This window comes from Psittacula echo, assembly GCF_963264785.1.
Source record: "Psittacula echo genome assembly, chromosome: 4".
NCBI classification, from domain to species: domain Eukaryota; kingdom Metazoa; phylum Chordata; class Aves; order Psittaciformes; family Psittacidae; genus Psittacula; species Psittacula echo.
In genome coordinates, this window is record NC_137738.1 from 19,170,502 (window position 1) to 19,190,984 (window position 20,483).

General features: G+C 34.0%; 1 protein-coding gene across 1 annotated transcript in view; it reads right to left on the bottom strand.

Moving 5' to 3' along the window:
* DNAH8 (dynein axonemal heavy chain 8) overlaps positions 1–20,483 on the bottom strand; it is a gene marked incomplete at its 3' end in the record, with an annotated part of 135,210 nt that overhangs the window by 8,422 nt on the left and 106,305 nt on the right. Inside the window, exons 71-82 of the mRNA XM_080615859.1 lie at positions 20,066–20,171; positions 18,967–19,219; positions 18,677–18,867; positions 16,549–16,670; positions 13,793–13,911; positions 12,291–12,493; positions 11,224–11,297; positions 9,262–9,414; positions 6,795–6,950; positions 4,723–4,839; positions 3,898–3,999; positions 3,356–3,516 (exon numbers count right to left, since the gene is read on the bottom strand). Coding sequence (XP_080471985.1) covers positions 3,356–3,516; positions 3,898–3,999; positions 4,723–4,839; positions 6,795–6,950; positions 9,262–9,414; positions 11,224–11,297; positions 12,291–12,493; positions 13,793–13,911; positions 16,549–16,670; positions 18,677–18,867; positions 18,967–19,219; positions 20,066–20,171 — 1,757 coding nt within the window. The remainder of the gene's footprint in view (positions 1–3,355; positions 3,517–3,897; positions 4,000–4,722; positions 4,840–6,794; positions 6,951–9,261; positions 9,415–11,223; positions 11,298–12,290; positions 12,494–13,792; positions 13,912–16,548; positions 16,671–18,676; positions 18,868–18,966; positions 19,220–20,065; positions 20,172–20,483) is intronic.

Genomic DNA, 20,483 nt, shown 5'->3' on the forward strand with positions numbered 1-20,483 from the left:
TCAAAACTCTCAAGCTTATTTCCATTTATGGCCCCATTTAAAGAGTGAGAGATCTATTCAAGACTACACATGAGCAGAAAAGTTGGACAAAATCAAATTTCTTTTGCACTTAGGGCTTCATTCATAAGAGAGATGTGAACCTTCCTGTTGACACTGCAAGTACTGTTCTTCCAATATTTCTGGGCTTTGGAAAACCTGACTTTTCTTTACATTGCAAATAAAATGTTGAAGTATAGATACAAACAATAAAGAAAAAGAGATTGCACAGATTTGTAGAGGAAGTACCATGCTCCTGGGAAGGAAATCAGATATATGCAATGAGGTGTCCCTAATCACATTTAACTATCTAAGTGTAGATGCCTACATAGCAGCTGTTTGCCTAGATTGCCCTTATGGGTAATGCAAAGAAGCATAATTCAGCTCATGTGTTTTATTTGTCTGGTTTGTGATCAGAGGAACTGTATTTTACAGGGATCTATTTTTTGCTATTACAGTAAAGGAAGTCTTGACTAACATAAAGAAAGCTAAAGCAACATTAAATGAATCTCATTTATAGTGTCAATGTTGCCTAAAAGTGAGTATGTAAGATAAAGCACTTTATACCTGTTTATATTAGTTTTTACCTGAAGCAGTAAGGCAAAGCAAATGTCAGTCATCAGAAGATTTTTATATGAATTTTTATTTGCTCAAAAAAGCAATATTAAGAATATTTTCTTACAGAGTTTGGATTCAACAACCTATTGTAGTTTGATAGCTGAAGTCTGTGCCATCAGGAGTTTTCTGTACTGGAAATAAAAACTAAGAACAAATGGAGTTTGACAGAAATGTTACCTCAGTTTTGTGTGAAAAACAGCAGTCTCTATTGCAATGTGGTATTCAAAACCTTTCATTCACCAAGGCACAATGGGAGATCCTGCTGTGTCTTCAGCTGGTTAATAACCGCTTGCAGTAGATTACAAAATTCAGTTAGATTTAAGGCTTCAGTATGTAACCAATTGGAGAAAGGGTTGGAGAAGATTGCAAGAATATTCCCTGCCTGCTCAGGTACCTGCCTTGCATTTTGCAGAACCTATGATTTATATAGAAAGTTAAAACTAATCACAATGACTTCAGGTGTTAATCCCAGGTAGACTAAAGTACTGACATTCAGTGAAGTCTTACAGTTGGAACCAGGGGATTGAGCTTTTGGCTGAACCAGAAAACTGTCCCACTACACCAGTGAGAGATAAGGTCTTTCTTGTCCTCAGTAAAAGTAATGTGGAAAGGTCCTGGACGTCTCAGTGTTCCAATTCTAGCAGTTAGCTTTCTGCATGCTTGGATATGACTTAGTAATATACCTTAAGGGGAACTTGAATGCAACTTTTTACATTGTATGTGATGCTAATATGTTTGATCTGTATGTCAAAGATGAAATTCAGGCAGAAAGTACATGTGCATAGTTACCTATAACATGTTGTGATGAATATGAAGCTGTTGAATATTTTCCCCAAACCCTAAAGAAATACCTACCAAGGAAAATCTCCAGAAAAAGGACTAAACTAGCAGGAATATGCTGATGTACCAAGGTGAAGAAAAACTCAGCAATAGAGAGAAATGAAAGAGCTGTTCCTACTCACTAAGATCACCCAACTCTGTTTCATTTCCTCCTATAAACTAACCTTCCTGCAAGCCTGATTTTGGATCTGAAGCATGTCTCTCTTCAGGACTTTGGTTCTCTGTTAAATCTTGGCTCTTCTTTAATCAATTTTGCAAGGGAGGCCTTGCAAGTATTACAGAATGACTTGAAACAGAATCTACTCTTAGACTCTTTTCTTCAGAAGTATATAGTTACAATGGTAGGTGCTAGGCAGAGCTGACAATAAAACTGTCTACTGTTCTCACAGCATGCTTAGAATACTGGGCTTTTGATATGGCATCAATCTTTCAAATCAGAGACTGAAAAATTGTGCAAAATTATTGTTTAGTCCAAAAATGTTGGAAGATATTAGGTTTCCACAGCAGTTGTGCATTTGAGTAACATTTTTATTGTTGTTTAAAAATACAAAAAGCTACGTTGAGAAACAATGAATGTGGACATAATGAAAATGCAATAATTCGTGGCAGAATTATTAAGGACTTCAATGAACACAATATGATGATGATTCATATCCTTTCACAGGACATATAACATTAGAAGGAAATAGAAGTTAAGCTGTTACACACATTGTTTGGAATGAAAAAGTGAACTGAGTCAAAGATAAAATTTTAAGTAGAGTTAGTGCAGTTGAAAAGCCTCTTTTATATAATGGGAATGACAGGACTGATGGCAACAAATGATTGTAGTTACATCCAAAGGCACGCTTGTAAACCAAATGACAATCCAGAGAATCATTTAACAAGTATGCACAGAAATATAATGTACTACTTGGAATACATCCTGATTTCGGCTGGGATAGAGTTAATGTTCATCCTAATAGCTGGTACAGTGCTGTGTTTTGGATTTAGTCTGAGAATAATGTTGACAACCCACTGATGTCTTAGTTGTTGTTAAGCAGTGCTTACTCTAAGACAAGGACTTTTCAGTGTATCATGCTCTACCAGTGAGAAAGTGCACAGGAAGCTGGGAGGGAACACAACCAGGACAGCTGACCTGAACTAGCCAGAGGGATATTCCATACCACAGAACATCATGCTCAGTATAGAAACTGGAGGGAGTTGGCTGGGAGCTACTGATCACTGCCTGGGGAGAGGCTGGGTGTCAATCAACGAATGGTGAGCAATTGTATCATGTATTACTGTTGTTTGTAATTTTTAATTTGAGTTTTATCTCTCTCACTCTCTTTTTTCCCTTATCACATTTTTCATTATATTAGTATTATTTTGTACTTTAATTATTAAATTGCTCTTATCTCCACCTGTGGGTTTTACCTTTGTTTTTTTCTAGATACTCCTCCTCCTCACCCCACTGTGAGGCCAGGGGTGAGGGAGCAACTGCATGGTACTTAGTTGCTGCCTGGGGTTAAACCACAACAGAACAGCAGGCAAACATTAGAAACTTTCTCTAGTTGAACTATATAGAACCTTGCATCATTTGTTCATATAAAAATTTTATTATTCTTTCAAATAACAAAAAACCCTAAAACCATGAGGAGTAAGCAATAAGGATTCCAATTGCTTTAAAAGAACATGTAAAATGGAGCTGAAAATACTGCATTCATAACCATATACATACACACCAAGTGTTCCTTTTCAATAGTGAAATTCACATGCATCCTGTTTCCTATGAAAAATATGTTTTACCTAAGCATTTCACAGGGACTTGTTTTCAAATACTAAAAGAAAAGGTCTCTGTTTTCAATATGTTGGAACTACTTACATAATATCAGCATTGCCGTGAAGACCAAAGACCATGGGACTGTCCATTGCAGGGAGTAAATAAATGCATTCCAAATACTGTGCCAGAGTTTTGCACACTAGAATTTTATATCCAGGGTAAAAACAGAAAGCGCTGTCAAACATCTTTTCATTAAACCATACCTATGGAGAATAAAAAATAAATATTACTTTGTTACTTCGTGGGTTTGTTTGGTTTTTCTTTATCTCATTTTTATTCTTGGAAAATTAGAGTTCTTATTTTAGCTACAACATCTATTTTTACTTGAATACACAAGTAAATTGTTAGGAGTTATGTCTTCTAAGTTTGAGCTCCAGCTAAGTCTTTTTAATAATTTCTGTTCCTCACTAAAGAGAAACCAAGGGAGAAAACCTCACTGCCGAAGATGTTTTGAAAAATTCATTTTACTCTGAAGAGTCTTATAAACTGATGAAGAAGTGCATATTCAGCAGAAAGGTCTTCTGATTTCTGTATTGCAGCTGCCAATAAAGATGACGAATAAGTGTACTTTCAAGGTCTCCTACCTTTACAAAGCAATTAAGAAGACGCTTATCAAAGTCATCTGTGACTCGGCCTCCATACTGTACTTCTCCAATCATGTAGCGTACTGTGTTCCATGATATCCCCTGTATACAATAAAGTAAACGAAAGATTGTAGTTGTAACATGTAAGAAGAAGGTATCTAGCCTGCAATTTCAGTATCATTGGAAGCTCATAAGGCTCTGAAATGTAAGCTGAGAATTTCATTGTTGGAAGAAAAAAATAATTGCTTATTTTGAATCTATTTTCTGAGCTCAGCTCTATAATTTTATAGTAGAGTTGGGCTTGGTCCTGCTATTAGAAACATATCTCATTATTTCCTGTGTGACCTGAAATCACTCTCAACTGCTACTGCCTCTTCTCTCCCACCCCTCCCCAGATTTTCATCCTTCTCTATTGGCAAAGGGCTGTTTTGCAAGGAATGGCTATTCTGTTGCATTATTCTCTGATAAATAGTAGACCAAATGGTAGACATAGAGAAGTTTGATTTGCTCTGTCAAACTCCGTAAATTTTGTCTCTGTTTTTAAAACAGATATCATATAGACATGTAAACATTTTAGATATGGTACTGAAAAAAAACCAAGATAAAATTCTGAAATTCTTAACTATTACATATTTTTATATGGATGATAGCACACAAAATATTTCAGCTTGACTGTCTTACAGAGAATCTGATACTTTGATCATTAGAAGCCACCCTGAAAGAAAAGCAATGAGTAAACTATTATAAATAGTTACATGAAGAAAAACCAATTACAGATGCTGAACAAAGCAATTAAATACACTGCATGCAAATTATAATATTCACCTTCTTGATGTCACAGTCATCTAAGTGATTTTGTATAAACTGAACACTGGCTGTAAAGTCTGATGAGTTAAATTCATAGGGAATATTCCAGCCCAAAGGTCCAAACTTGCGTCGTTCCTTAGGAATACAATTAGAAGCAAATAAGTTTATGAAACAACAGATAATTTTGTCTCATTATTAAAGTTCAACACTAATAATATCAGTAGTGGAGTAAAGAATTGAACTGAAGAAGAAAGCTAGCCTAAGAAACGGCTATATGCCTCATAAACATCAGTAATAGACAAAGTTTATATTTAAGTTATACCATGAGGGATAAACATTTACAGAAAAAGCAACAGACTTGTTGTTACCTTTACTAATCAATTTATCATTATATGTTTGAAATATCTCATGTCTGTGTGGATGATCAGGTTTTTATAAGTAATTAAAGAATTACTGTATCTCTGCATTTTCAGCACACTCAGTTCAGAGTTCTACAGTTTTTCTGTTTTTTTTTTTTTTCTACAAATACTGTCTAATAATGATAGTTTCAGTTTTTGAAGCTCCTGTATTAATGCTCAGTTGTCCATAGGTTTCTAGGTTTCTGCTTTCGTCTTATAGTTTCACTCTATTGTTTTAATAAACATTTTTTGAAATTCACAACTTTATAAGGCTGCCACCACTATATTATTTGAATTTATTATTGCATACATATTTGAAAATAAAATTGTAACACTTGCAGTAAGAGAAAAATAATTTAATCTGAAAGTTACTAACAACTAAAATTAGCTAAATGATAACATATTCATTAGAGTTTAAATTACCAAGTCATGAATGACTGATAGTCTTTGACATACAGTTAAGCAACATTTAGGTACCTTAGCTACAATATTTAAAAATAATTAGAATTGAAAATAACCCTTTAATTTTTTCAAAATTAAGTTATTGTTTATAAGCAGATGAGACAACATTAACCAGTAATAACCTGCAGAAACATATAATGATTTTCTGCCAAATTCTCTGAATTACTTCTTATGCTATATGGAGATTTGTCACCAAGGAATATTAAGAATTGGTCAGTTTAAAGGCAGGGCAACATATATATATATATTGCTTGCTGATTTGCAATCCCTAAATACATTTTCTGAACAGATGAATAGTTATAATAGTTTTTAAAAGAACTGATAGTTGAATAAGAGCTTAGATCTTCTATTTCCAAGAACAATATACAAGAACAGTATAATCCTGAGGCAATACATGGAACAACTTTCTCACTGCTTATAAAAAGGTAGAAGGAGGAAAATAATACGGAATACTGTCTTAATGGGGACCTCCAACAAACTGTCCTCCTCTCAACATCTTTGCTACACTGAAAATATTAGCAGCTCAATAGAGCCTAAGGCTTAAATCCTGTTTTATAACTATTTTGATATCCTTGATGAAAAGAAGGTGTTTTCAGAGAGATCAAAATGTTGGTATTTATTGTGATCTCGAAACTTCTATATAACTTTCAAGTACGAAGTATAGATACCATTATGCTCACACTGGAATTAATGTAAAAAACACACTGACACAGATAATACATGATAAAAACAGGACACTAAGTGATAGAATTTTATTTAATTTCATCCATCTAGAAATTAGACAGCTACTTTAATCTAGGCATGTGGATTGCCTTTAAAATCAACAGACAGAAAGAGTGATACATCTCTTGAAAATTATTTTTCTTTTTTTTTTTTTTTTAGAGAGACAGCTAAGATAGATAAGCTGATTTTCTTTTTTGGAGTGCTTATCTATTTCTATTGTCTACAAAGATAGCTTTTCCCCCTTACACCAAACAACTTTTGACCAGCTAAAGTTAGATGAGGAAAAAACCCCACCTCATTCTAAATATCCATAGTATAAAAATTGTGTAAAATTTATAAATAAACATAAAAAAAAGAATAAGGAATCTTGATATACAGAGAAAAGAAATTAAAGCTTCAGTCTTGCAACATGATGCTACAATAAATCTCAGAATGCATATTTTCAGGAACCTCTGTTAAAGTGACTCTATCAATTGTAACACTATTTGAAAACTCTGTGACTAGTACCTGAACAATAGAATGCAGGAAAGCTACAGTGTAAAGCAAAGGTTTCCACATAGGCAAGTTGCTAACATCTAACAGATCCTGATTAATTCCAGAAAATGTTCTTTGCAATCCAGCACGTATTCCATTGGGAGGTTCATTTGTGAACTTTATAGCAATCTGTCATGTGAAAAATATAAAGGAATTGGATTTGTTTACTGAAACAAAAATGGCAACATGCAAAAATGTTGCAACTATTAGTTATAAATAAAACATAAATAGCTAAAGCATTGTAGATACAAAGTTAATATGTAGCTTTACTGTAAATTACATAAACTGAGCACATACAAGGTCAGTCCTCGAAAGATTTTGAATATAGACCTTCGGTTTATGTTGGTCAGAACCATCATGGGCACTTGTCCATAGATCCAAGAATTTTCATCAGCAACCTAGAAGCACTTGCCATGCTTTTCAGAAGGCACCATATGGTTCTCTACCCCTAATGCAATGACTGAATGATGGAAGAGAACTATCTAGAGTAGATGAAGCATCTTGTATTTCTGGTCCCAGGAGTTCACAGTAAATACAAAGAAGTCTCACCTCTCCTCAGATCTTTGTGTTCACAGTGGCTACTCGGGACTCTGTGGCTAGATCTGCACAAATAAATTAGATTCACCTGAGAATGTTTCTAGGCACTTTGGTCAGTAGGCATGGAATGGGCATTTGTGGTAGTAAATTGCCATAGCTCCTTAGAATACAGCCTCTTAGTTCCATGCTGACTGCCTTATGGGAATAGTTGCTACAAAATTTCAATTGTCAAACCATAGCTGCAAATTAATTGGAAGAACACTAGTTAGCACAGGTTTTTGTGTCAGAGAATGTTGTAATTATTTACTGCTATGTACTACTGCATTCCAATGCTGGGTAAAGTTCATGGGGCACACTTGAATCTACTAGGTCAGACACAGACTGGCCTTACTAGAATCTCTGTTCCTTGAGACACCTTCAAATGCTGGAGGAACCCAAACAAAAACCAAGTATTTTTCTGTTCCCACAGTAAATACTTTGCTGGCTGGCTTGGGTAACGTGGTAGCATGCATTGAAAGCACACTAAATGCCTGCCCGTGAGCTGAATGCAAGAATGGCTCTGAACTCTTTCTACTTCCGACAGACACTTAATGGAAGACATTCATGAATATGTACTTCATATGGCAGTTTTACCATCTCCATACTTGTGGTAAAAAACTTCAGTTATTTTTAAGGAATGACTTTTCAACTTCAGTCTCACAAACTTATTTCTGGGCTGCAGAGCCCAGACATGCTGTTTCAGAGATAAGCTCCAGTCTTCTGCAAAAACCTATCTATCTGCACATAAACACACTAGACTGTTGGACAGAATGGGAACACTTGCTCACCAGTCTTTCCACACTTCAAAAGATATCCTGTTCAGTTTTTGCTGCATGTTCTATATAAAAAGAGGAAATTATTCTCTCCTTTCTTCTGAGAAGGAGGTGGCTTTCGGTTTGCCTGTCAAAAATTTTCTGGAATCCCTGAAGATGTTAATATTTTAACGTGTAGTGTAATATTATAGAGTGGGAAATCACATGCAAGATATTTGAGATAAATGCAGTGATGAAATTCAACTAGCAACGCTCTTCAGTTCTCTAGTCTCACTTTTAGCAAACTGTGTGTTTTAGCAAACTAGCTGTCTATACACAATGCTTTTCCATGGTGACGTACATTTGTTATTGAAGGCTGTTTCCTAGATTCGTTCAAGAAAGGAACTCTTCCCTTTCTTCACATTCTAGGTATCAATTATGGTATCTATTGTTATTTAGAGAGAATGAGAACCACTAAGCAGACTTCCACCTTTTTTTTTAAAGGAAAGGGGTCTATAAACACAGAAATGTTAACACACATCTATTACACTAGATATTAACTAGCATTATGAGCCACTGTGAGAGAGCTAGAAACCATCATAAGTAACTTAAATGTACTTCGTAAGAGTTTAGACAATTTTCCTGGTACTGATGAAAATGTCTCCTTGAGATCTACAGAACAACCACTGATCATTTATCCAAAGTAAAATGGGTTACTTCTTGGTGGAATATGTTCTTTGAGATGTTATGTTCCCTTTATCCTTTATTTCAGACAGGGAAATCTGGAAGAGTCTAAGAACAGTTGCAGGCATTACTCTGTTCACAAGGCTGGGTTGGGAAAAAGAGAGAGTTTTGATTCAAGTGTTTCTGATTACTGAATTAGTGTGAACTCACACAGACATAATGCATCTTTGAGAACTTCCAGTTACTAGTAAGTAACCTTCCTGTTTAAAGTGTTACTTGCATTGTGAGGTAAGTTCATTTTTTCTTGGGTTTTGTTTTTATTTGGCTTTTTTGAGGTTTCTTTTCCCCATTAATTTAATTTCAATTTGCAAACTTAATTTGCACAATTTTGATGGCTTGAGGTACTGGAATTAAATATTTAAACAAACCTGTAGCAGTGCAATTGGGAATTTAGGATGTGGCTCAGTAGTTATCCAAACTCGAAACGTCTCATTCTGTATCTCAACAGTAAGAAGTGTCTCCAGCAGTTCACCCATGAAATCCAGTCCAAGATGACAATTCTGAAGTAACACCCAGCCTCCCTAAATAAGAATATAGACTATTATAATATAAAATTTAGAGTAAGTTATTTATAATGCTAAAACCAATTGTCTATATTAGAATCAAATTTGGTCTTGCTTTTTTTTTTTTTTTTTTTTTTTTTTTTTTTTTTTTTTTTACTTTTGGATTGCTCCTGAATATGTATTATCATTTGATTTGATATTGGCACAGTTAAAGCAAATAGGAAAAGTTAGTGCAACAGTGATTTCCAAATCCTATCGTTCACAATGAAAATAACATTACCGGAGCCAATATTCTAAGTAAAGTGTCAGTGCTACCTAGTGGCAAAAAGAAGTAATTCCTCTCCTTTCTCAGCAAAACACTAGTATCAAGTAATCCTGCTATCAGACTCAAAAGAATGTGAGCAGAAAAGTAGCAGCTGAAATCTAAGGAATATATTTTCTAAAAACTTACTTTTTAATAAAATAATTAAGTGTAAAGAAACAGTAACAAGACTCCGAAACTTTTTAACTGCAATTAGTTTATCTGAAATAAGTGTATTTGCAAGAAATTCAACCTCTGCATATTAATTTTGATTTTATTCAAGTCTAAGATTGCATGAAAGCTCTATTTTGACTGTTATCTCTCTGTATTTTTGCTTATGAGTTTAAACTCATCAGCTTTTGTAGCATCCCTTTAGAAGTCTGATAAATCAGAAGCCTGATATTAAAATGGGATATTATTTAATCAGTTCTAAACAGTGATGTGTGGATTTCATTACTGCTTGTAATTTCATTTTGGCAATTTTGTTTTAACTCATTTAAAAATAATTAACATTTGGTGACAAAATATAATTGAAATATTTATGGTGAACTGATGGATATTAAAAAAATATTAAATTACAGAGGGTTTTTTCTTCTTTTATGGGGATCCACTTTTTTTGAGGAAGATCTTTAATCAGTTTATCACAATTCTAAATGAATCAGGCTCATTTTTTGAAAATTATCTACATGCAATACAGCACCACAGTTTTAATCATATTATATACTCCTGGCCAGAGGTAAGAAAAAAACCACGGAGATTTGTCTTCATTTTTATTAATTCTGCATTGTTTCAGATTTGATGTTCACATTTGATGTTCACATATTCTCCCTTCTGTAAAATGTCTGCACTGCCAAGGCATTTAGTTCAGAATTTGTTACCAGTGGATTTCCTTTTTTAGTTTTTCCAAAGTGGTGTACATCTATATTCCAGTACTGGTGTCACAACATTTGGAAGGAATTCAGAGGTTACTGGGACACAAAATAGATACTATAGAGAACTTCCATAACCAAGGCTGCATTAGCTAGAGAACCTTGGACTATACAATAGTATCTAGAAAGCGTGTAGTAAAGGCCATATACCTACAGACATATACATGTATGTCCGTAATAGAAAACCACAAATTAAGCAGATTGTACACTGGTTAAACGAATAAACATCATCTGACAAGATTCTTTTTTTTCTGCTCCTCAAATGAAGCTATCTCACAGATGGCAGACAAAGACCTAGTTGAAGATGCCCCTGGTCATTGTGGAAGGGGATTGGACTACATGATCTTAAAAGATCCCTTCCAACACAAACCAGTCTATGATTTTATAATACAATTGGAATTCCCTGAACTGATACTGCCTGACCTTTTCTTTTTTCTACATGAAAGACAGGAAGTCCTGGAAAGGCTCTGAAGCACTTCCATCTATCAGATAAAGAGGACACAACTTTGTAGAAATCTAAAGAAGCATTTCCTCATTATGACTGATGTGTAAAAGAATACTAAAACAGTCAACTTGTATTGCAGTGTTTTTTCCCACCTGTTGCACTGATGCCTGTATGAATTTGCGTGCATGAACTTCTTGTCCTTGACCCATAGAGATGGTCACACATTCTACAACATATTTGACAACATATGATTAATGAACTTACATTCTTGACAAAAAGTAAGAATTCCAATTCAGCCCCCCAAAACAGTGATATAAATACAGCACAATTAAGTACACTTTAATGCAAAAATATATTCTTTTGAATGCAAAAATATATATTATATACTTTCAAATATTTTTAATGGAAAAATATATGAAAGTAGAATCCCTTTACTATCTTATTATACTACTATATGTAATTTTCCTAAACACTATCTTTGTAAAATAATATTTATATATACATCCACAATATTTAGAGTTTGTAGAAGTGAAACACTTGCCAAATTTTAATGAAGTAAGCTACAGCATTTGAAATATGAACCCAGATTTTTCTTTAAATATAGATAATGAAGCCATGTAAGTAAGCAAATTGTATAATTGTAATATATTCAAAAATTTTAATGTGACTAATAATAAGAATGTATGTTCCTACTTCTAACTCAGTTCATATGCACAGTTCGTCAAACTTTCCCTATGATGCAGACATAAAATTCAGAATATACAAATGCTGATCTTGTGGGTATTTTTGGTTAGCTTTTTTTTGTAAACAGATTACCGATTTTCACATTATCAGCAGTTAAAAGTAAAAACAAAAAAACAGTATTGTCATTATGCCAGAACAACAACAAAAATTAGCTGAAACAAACCAAACAAACAATCAAAATTTGTAAATATTGTCTTACAGATAGGGGTTAAAAAAATCATCACTGAGAAGGATGATAATAATTTAGGAAAAAAAATTCTGAAAACATTACTCTTCAACTGCACACAGAATGATTCTCAGCATACCATCTTCTACTTAAAATATTATTTTACCTCTAAGAATACCGTTCAGGAACAATAGTGCAACATAATTTAAGAAATACTTTTCAGAGAAAAAAAAAAACAAACAGAACCTAAAATTACTTACATTACACTTCCGTATCTTAACACATGACAATGAATAATTGCTTACATACCTAATTCAAGCTTCCTAGCCAAGGATTCAATCTGCATACTTGGGTCAGATCCCATAGACAAGAAACAGATGAGAGGTGACCGTGTGTCACTTTCTCCCCATGTTTTTTCTAAATTCAAAATGAATGGCTCTGTGTATTTCTCACTCAAGGAATTTGCAATATATTTCCTGGCTTGGGAAAGGGTTCGATCTGGACACCAAGACCTAGAAATTAACATATATACCAGGATACTAATTCACTGCCTCTTCCTGTTGCAAAGACCAGACTTAAATTAGAAATTCTATTTTTATCAGAGATTTTTTGCTTTATAATATGCATTTATATGTGTATACACATTCACATATGTTTGTAGGCTTGTCTTTACAGATACAACAATAGACAGAGCTGGTGGTCTTCCCCTCTGCTTAGGACTGTTCAATACTTTTCAGTTGCTAACAATTTTGCCTTAAGTAACTTATTTGCACTGGGATTTTCTCTTCTGGGTACCTTTATCAGTCTGGGACATTCTTCATTTAAAGCACAGATTTTGTATCTGAGAACACAAGTAAGGAAGTGCAAGATTGTTTTTTGTCCTTTAGGAGACTTCTGTAGATGTTTCATTGGGTTTATTAGTCTTCTAGGGTACAGACTTAACTTTTTTGCATTGGATTGCATTTGTGTTGGGGGTGAGCATTTTTCCCATGGGGAAAAAAAAATACAAACTGTTACTTTTGGATAAAAGATATCACTTGGCAAAAATGATTTTTAGATTCTTATTCAAAGGCATATTGTACTTCTTCCATGAGATTCTAGCCTTTTTACTGCACAGGTTGAATCTCCTCCAAACAAAAATCTTGGTCTAGTAATTAATGTTGCTGGTTTGGTTGTTTGTTGTTTTTTTTTTTTTTTTTAATGGAGCACCTCTGATTTAATTGTTGCAGCACTTGGAAAGTATACAATGAACATAAGAAGATATGATCTCATGCATAAGGCAGCTGAATGCTGCTTTGGGGAAATCCATTCTATGCCAACCCCTGCCACAGAGATCTTAGCTGATTCAGTACAATCACACACTTTTCACGTGGGACTTTGGAACACCTCTATTGCATTTCCACAAATCTATTTTTTAAAAAATATTATTATTATAACACATTTAAAGTTATTTAAAATAGCTCATTTTAAAAGAAATGAAGAAATAAAAAAAATATTTTAAAACTATCAGAATGATTGTATTTTTTCAGTGACTTTTTGGAGAAGGCTGCAATGTGATTACCAGTTTCCATTTGTCATGGCATAAAAGCAAAGCCATAAATATATTTCCTAGAAATAAATTTTTTAGACTCTTCAAAGGGTATCTCTGAAGTGAGTGAATTAAATCATACTTCATGTATGTGAATTAAATACTATTTCAAGTCACCCAGAAATGAATTAAAATTACCCTATTATGATAATAGCACACTGGATAGGCCAAGACATGCAATGTAGCCATGTGTGTTATTTCCCAAATTTCTGAAAATGCTCACCTGATGAGTAAAAGCTTGCGAAAGATATCAAGTGAATCACTATATCCATCAGGTATAATCTCTTCCTCAGGAGCATCTTTATCAAACCAGCTTTTCCATCGCTTCTCATTAGAGGATACCTAAATTTATGACATTGAGACACATATAAATATATTTCAGCCATAGCAAAATCCCTTTGTAGATGTGCATTTTGATGAGTCTGTTATTATATTAGGATAATGTTACAAATAACATTAAAAGTCTATAGCACTTAAGACATACGCCATGTGAATTGCTAGTAAGATATTTAAAATAGAAATTTCAGTATTAAGACGTCGGCTCTTAAGCTAATCAATTATCCACTGATTCACCTCCCAAACACATGCAGCTACTTAGAGAAAAAGCAGTAATTAGCAGAAAGATTCTATACTACAAGAGGATCATACGGTGATTAACTCATTACGTCTGATCACAAAGTACTAAGAGGAACAGAAAAATCTGTTCCAGTGCAGACCAGCCAGCCAAAGAATCACAAATGAAAAATAACAGACTTCTAGTATGTTTTTCACTTGTGAAAGAATAAATCTGACTACAAATATGATCATTATTCAGGCACCTTGCAAAATCAAGGATCTAATAGGACAAGGACATTGGTGGTCAGAACAGAGTGAAAATTGCTATGCAGTTGAGCCTCTAATGCAGTGACTGAGAAGAGTCAGCTACCATAATGTTCTCAGATCACTGGAAAGAGAACAAGGAGTACACTGATACCATCTGTTCTGAAATACAGTTCCATATGCCTGTTATAAACCAAGGAGCTCTGTCCAGTTGACTGACTTGGTTTCAGATAATGGTTTCAGAACAACCTACACCAATCATGGATTGGGAGAGGAGTGAGAAATGAACATATATCGACATCTTCCAACCACATATTTGCTATAATGAAATTCAGAGAGACCAATAAACACCAAATATCTCTTTCTGAACTATAATCCATGTCTGAGAAAAACAACCTTATAAGCAAATAGCTCAGTTCTACATCAACAGTCATCAACCTAAGCACATGCTAGAAGTGTATTCAGAAGAGGTACCCTTTCAAAGCTAGGCCACAGCCAGAGATAGATTACTGAGCTAAAGGAACTTTAGTTAGCTCAGTAAAATCATTAAGCTTTCATTATGTATTTCTTTGTACCACCTCTCAACCAGAAATGGAAGTAGTAGCAGTGTGAAAAGGAATAGGGTCATCTAAATGTTTAAAGAGGGATATGTCTTTATTAGGTTAAATTAGGCATCTGGGACTGGAGGACTTAATTTTTAGAGGACAAAAATAATTGTAACTGGCAAAAAAAAAAGGAAAACACAGGCAATGTCTTGAGAACTGAGCATATCATTTTCAAGCTTTCTTTTTCTTACTTTAAATAATTTTCTGTTTGTTTCTAAGTGAATAATGATCCAGTGGTATTTAATATGATGATCCAAATAGAAAAGCATTTCTAATGGATGCAGATAAGTATTAAAAAGATTTTATCTCCCTATATGCATTTTTAATTGATATCTTAGTTGGCACCCTCCCAGATTTCATCTCTATGTATTATTAAATCCTTTAATTGTCATATTTCAACTTGCAAATACATGGAAATTTTAAGTTAGTGCTAAAAGGAGGCCTTTTTGCGGTAACATGGTCACCTGTGTATTTTGGAGTCTAAAATTTCGTTTGCACCAATTTTAGAAAAGTGCTATAACAGAACCATTGCAATTTACAAATTAAAAAGAAAATACATAATTCATAAACCCACAGCTAAATTGAAACAGTATTAGCTAAATTTAAACAGTGTTAGCAAGTGTGATGTGGCATACATTTTGGGTTCTGGCACCCTAATCCATATGAAGACCCAACTAAAATTCATCCAACTTTCTCCTGACTCAATATCCTGTTTTGATAAGTCCACAAACTAAAACCTGGAAGAAATCAGCTGGTACATATCCAGATCTTGCCTTGATGCAGAGTTAAGAAACAGCCATGACCACTTCCAGGTACAAAATTTAAAGAACATCTCTGCTACCCTTCAGGGCACTAAATGCCATCACAAAATGAACTTGGATGACCAGTGCTGTAACAGCAAGAAGAATTTAATGTCTTGGCTATCAGCCTGAATAGCAAGGAGTGCTTAGGAGGTACAGAAACAGAAATGCTTAGGGAGTGTTTTAACTAAACTAAAAAAAGAGAAATTTACTAAAGTAAACATATTACAAGATTATGTGCATATAAGTTCATATATGTATCAGTAAATAGTATTTTTAAGCTGGCTCATCATATCTGAATAACAAATTAACCTTGGAATGGAAATGAGTATTTAAAAACAAGCAGCAAACAGTTTACTAGTAAAAGTCTACCAGGCTCAAGATATAAAGAATTCTAACTTAAAACCTGACACCATAGATTAACTTTCTGAGCCTTTTTGATACCTCTACTTTTTAATCCTTTCTCCTTATTTCTGTCTCTCTTTCAATTACTTCCTTTTTGCCAGTTCTTTGCTCCTGTTCTCTTCTTTTTTTTACCTCAATGACTTTAATACAAAATGCAATAAAACATACAAAAAGCCCAGAGCAAATAAATATACCTCCATTCATGCTACCTAGCTGTTCATTTCTATGCTTTCATGCTGTAGTCTGTGGCCTTGTTCTTAACCACATCTCTTGTGCACTCCAAATGTAAAACATAGGAACACAGTTATGATTAGGAAATTGGTTATTAACATTTAATTAGTAGATATCACCTGATCCAAAATTTCTGCAAACTGTGGAAGTTTGCTCAATTCCACTAGGTTTAGCCACGTCATGTCAAGAATCCAGTGGAATGGTTTGGGTGGGCAAGCCTGTAGATCCAGTGCTGCACCTCCTGTAGATACAAACATTCTGATGAAATACACATGGCATTCCAGGAGTCAAGATATATTTGGAATTTCTTTCTAAATTATGTTTTCTGGCCCATGTAATTTTCACTGGGGTGCTAATTGCACTCCTGTGTACTCTGCATTTATTTCATAAGATCATAATTTAGTGTGGAAGGGACCTCAGGAGGTCTGTAGTCCAACCTGTTCAAAGCAGGGTCAGCTGAGATAAAATCAGGTCTACATCCTGTCTGATCTTAAAAACCTCCAAGGATGGAGACTGTATAACAATGAGTTCTAATGTTTGTTCGTTCTCATAATTAAAAAAAAACCAAACACCTGACCCTTACATCCATCTCTGAATCTCTCTTTTTTTTTTTTCCAGTTTATTTCTGTTGTCTCTCATCTTCTTGTGCACCACTTAAGAGCCAGGCTCTGTATTCTTAATGGCCTTCTCATAGGTGACAGAAGACTACTATTGAGTCTCCCCTAAGTCTTATGTGTGACAAGCTGAACAAGCCCAGTTCTCTCAGCCCCTCATCTAAGATTATGTGCTCCATATAGTTTGTTGTTAAAAGTTCATACAATGATACTGATTATATTTAAGTATTGGAAATTCTTAATAATCTTGTTTCCTTTTCATATGTTCACAAAAAGAAAAGAAAGAAACTCTGGACCGATGGAATCAGTCAATCCTAGACAGCCTATCAAGCACAAACAATTTTAAATAGCATATATAATGGCTATCTGGCCTTATATAATACATGTTTCATGTCCACTGATATGCAATTGAAGAGTAAACTCAAAGGAGCACCTCTGGGATAAGACTGCAATCCAATTTTAAGCAGATTAACTTTTACCTTTTTTTTATAATTAACTTTTTATCACAATTTTCTTCTTCTTGCAGTTGCCTCTTCCCAATCCTCCACAAATTAATTAATGCCACTTCTTGGGAAAACTAGAGGGTATTATTCAGTGGTCTCCACAACTAAGATCATTTATTCATGTAGGTCACTGTTATAATGAATATTGACCTTACAGGAAAAGAGTTAATTCTTTGAGATGTTCTCCCGCATGCTTCAAGGACGCAAGAATTTTATTTTTTTATCAGTGATGATTTTCACAAAACAGAATCTCTGCTCTAGCTACCTCAGTATCCTTAATAATTATATACAAAAGTATATAATTATTAAACAAATTGATGGAGAGAAGCAGAACTATAATCTTAATAAGGATACTTTAGTAGGAACACAAGAATCACCTTGCTGAATCTGGATATTAGTACGCCAATGAGAACAATTAACATCAAAAGAGAGCAAAAAGTTCCAATGAGTGGACAGTAAACAGATCTTAGGGAAGCTTTTGCTTTTGGGAAAAATTTTAAAACTTAATTTTTTGAGGCAGACTTATTCAATTATGAATGAGAATTACAAAAGTGTAAATAATGTCTTTCTCATTGTAATAGAATCATAGAATCACGGATAGTCTTGTTATTAATATACATCCCTAATTTTTTGATAAATCCTGTTCAATTCTTATGGTTAGTCATTTGTTATGTTAATGCGTTAAATATGCAATGCCTTTCCTTTCATTAGTTTTTATTTTGCCGTTCATAGGCATATGTGAAAAAATCCATCATCCAGAATAATACACGCAATACTTTCCTATCTAGCTAAACTAAGAAAAAACTGTATCACTTCCTGGACTTTACATGCATCTGCTCTTGCGACTTAGAAGATAGCTTTTTTCAACAGTGAAGCAAAGGAGCAATAGGTTACCTAATTTATAAAAATAAGGATACACAGATAATACAAAATTATATAATTATTAAACAAATTGATGGAGAGAAGCAGAACTATAATCTTAATCTCAGGATAGAACACAGCATGGTTAAATGGTGGAGGTAGAACAGAGATGGGCATCTAACTTCACTGGACCACAGCAGGGATAAGGACAGAGGTAGTTCCCACAGAACTATTGGTAGAAACCATGTAACCAAAAAAATTATACTTACCTTTAATGAATGTATGGAACTCTTTGGTTTTCACATATTCTCTCTCAAGATCAATTTTTAATGTCATTAAAAGTGTAAAGAGGAATTTGTGATTTTTGTACAAGCCTCTAACAGAATATGAGTGAGTTTCAAAGGTAAGATACTCAATAATATTTGAGACTCTCTTCTGAGGTACAGGAGATTTCCCAGATCTGAAGAATGGAAATGAAGCAAAAACAAAGCATGTTAATAACATCAAATACATTGGAAAGACAAATATCTGGATTGTAGAAAAATCTGTGCCTTCCTACTTGGCCATGGATTGATCAAATAACTTCAAGAACTGAGCCAGTGAAGTTTGATACATATTATTGACCATGCTCATTGCTGTAATAAGAAAATAAAGAATGCTTCCACGTGTAGCAGCAGGTCGATATTCCTCCTGAGCAGTGTTAATCTTCACTTCAGTTTCTGCTGCCACAGCCAACTTTTCAGCTACTTCAGCAGCTGTTAGCTTAGTTGTTTGCAGAACACCAATCAAGGATTCATCATCTACTAGTGAACCTAAAAAGTAAAATATTTGATGTTTAAGGCATTCTAATAACCACATTTTTACTTCATATATGTAAAAATCAAAAGGCTAAATTACAGGAATTATTTATAATAAATGGAAATTTTTTACTGAATTGCAGAAAGCTTTTAAAATGGAGACCAAACAGGATATGCAATACTAAAACTATTGTTATATTCAAAACGCTAAACAAATGCATTCTGCCTATGTCAATACGAATGTATCTATACCACCAGCTTTACAGCATGTATTGGAGAAGTCAGCTTTCTTATGCACATAACATACATTCATACACATTACGTCAATTATTTTAAAGTCTATTGATTGGTACACTCAAAATCAAAAAGACTTAGGGTCCTAAAGGCAATGGTCACACAAGAGTATTCACGCATCTCAAGTACTTAATGGTCGATTTGCTGGAAGGCGCCACCTTCTGTTTCCACCAAAGAGAGAGTTCTTGATCATGTGCAGGTTCCTAATACACTACAAAAGATTTTCAACACCATTTAAACTAGCCCATTTTACCTTGCGTTTTCAATGGGTTAAGGGTTTGCCCATGATCAGATACTTGTATCTCATTTGAGGGGTAGAAAGCTCTCAAGAAATTGATTTCTTTCACAAAAATTGTTCAGGTGTTAAAAATACCTAGTGTCTACAGTTGCATATAGTGGAATTCTGTAGTACCAAATCCCTCACGCTCCAGTAAATCACCATACTTCTAATTTCTACCATTGGATGTTCTCTTATTGTATCTTAGATGCATAAATAAAATTCTGCATGGAAAGGTTCTTATGTGAATCAGTTAAACTTTCTAATCTCTTAATCCTTTGATACAGAACCTTTGGTTGCACTTAGTTTGTACAGAAGATCGTCTTCCAGTTCTTTCATCTTCCTCTTATTTGAAGTTACATCTTCCATGAGTGCAATTCGTTCTGCCTCTAGTTCCTATTATTAAAAAACAAGAAAATGACATGACTTTTTATGGTCTATATCTATAAGTCATATTTAAAATTCAATTGCTGATTTTTCAGGTTCATGAAATTTGACTGAAGATACAGGTGAAGAGTTGGATGCAGCCATGAAATGTGCATTTTACTTTTTCAGGTATCTAAAACGTCTTTTTATAACATCTTTTTTTTTTTTTTTTTTTAAAGCAGTCTTTACTCAGCATCTTATGAAGTATCTTATCAATGCCAAATACTTGCACTTAAGTGTTTGTGCTATGCAACAGTCATAATGCAGAAGATCCTCTAGATG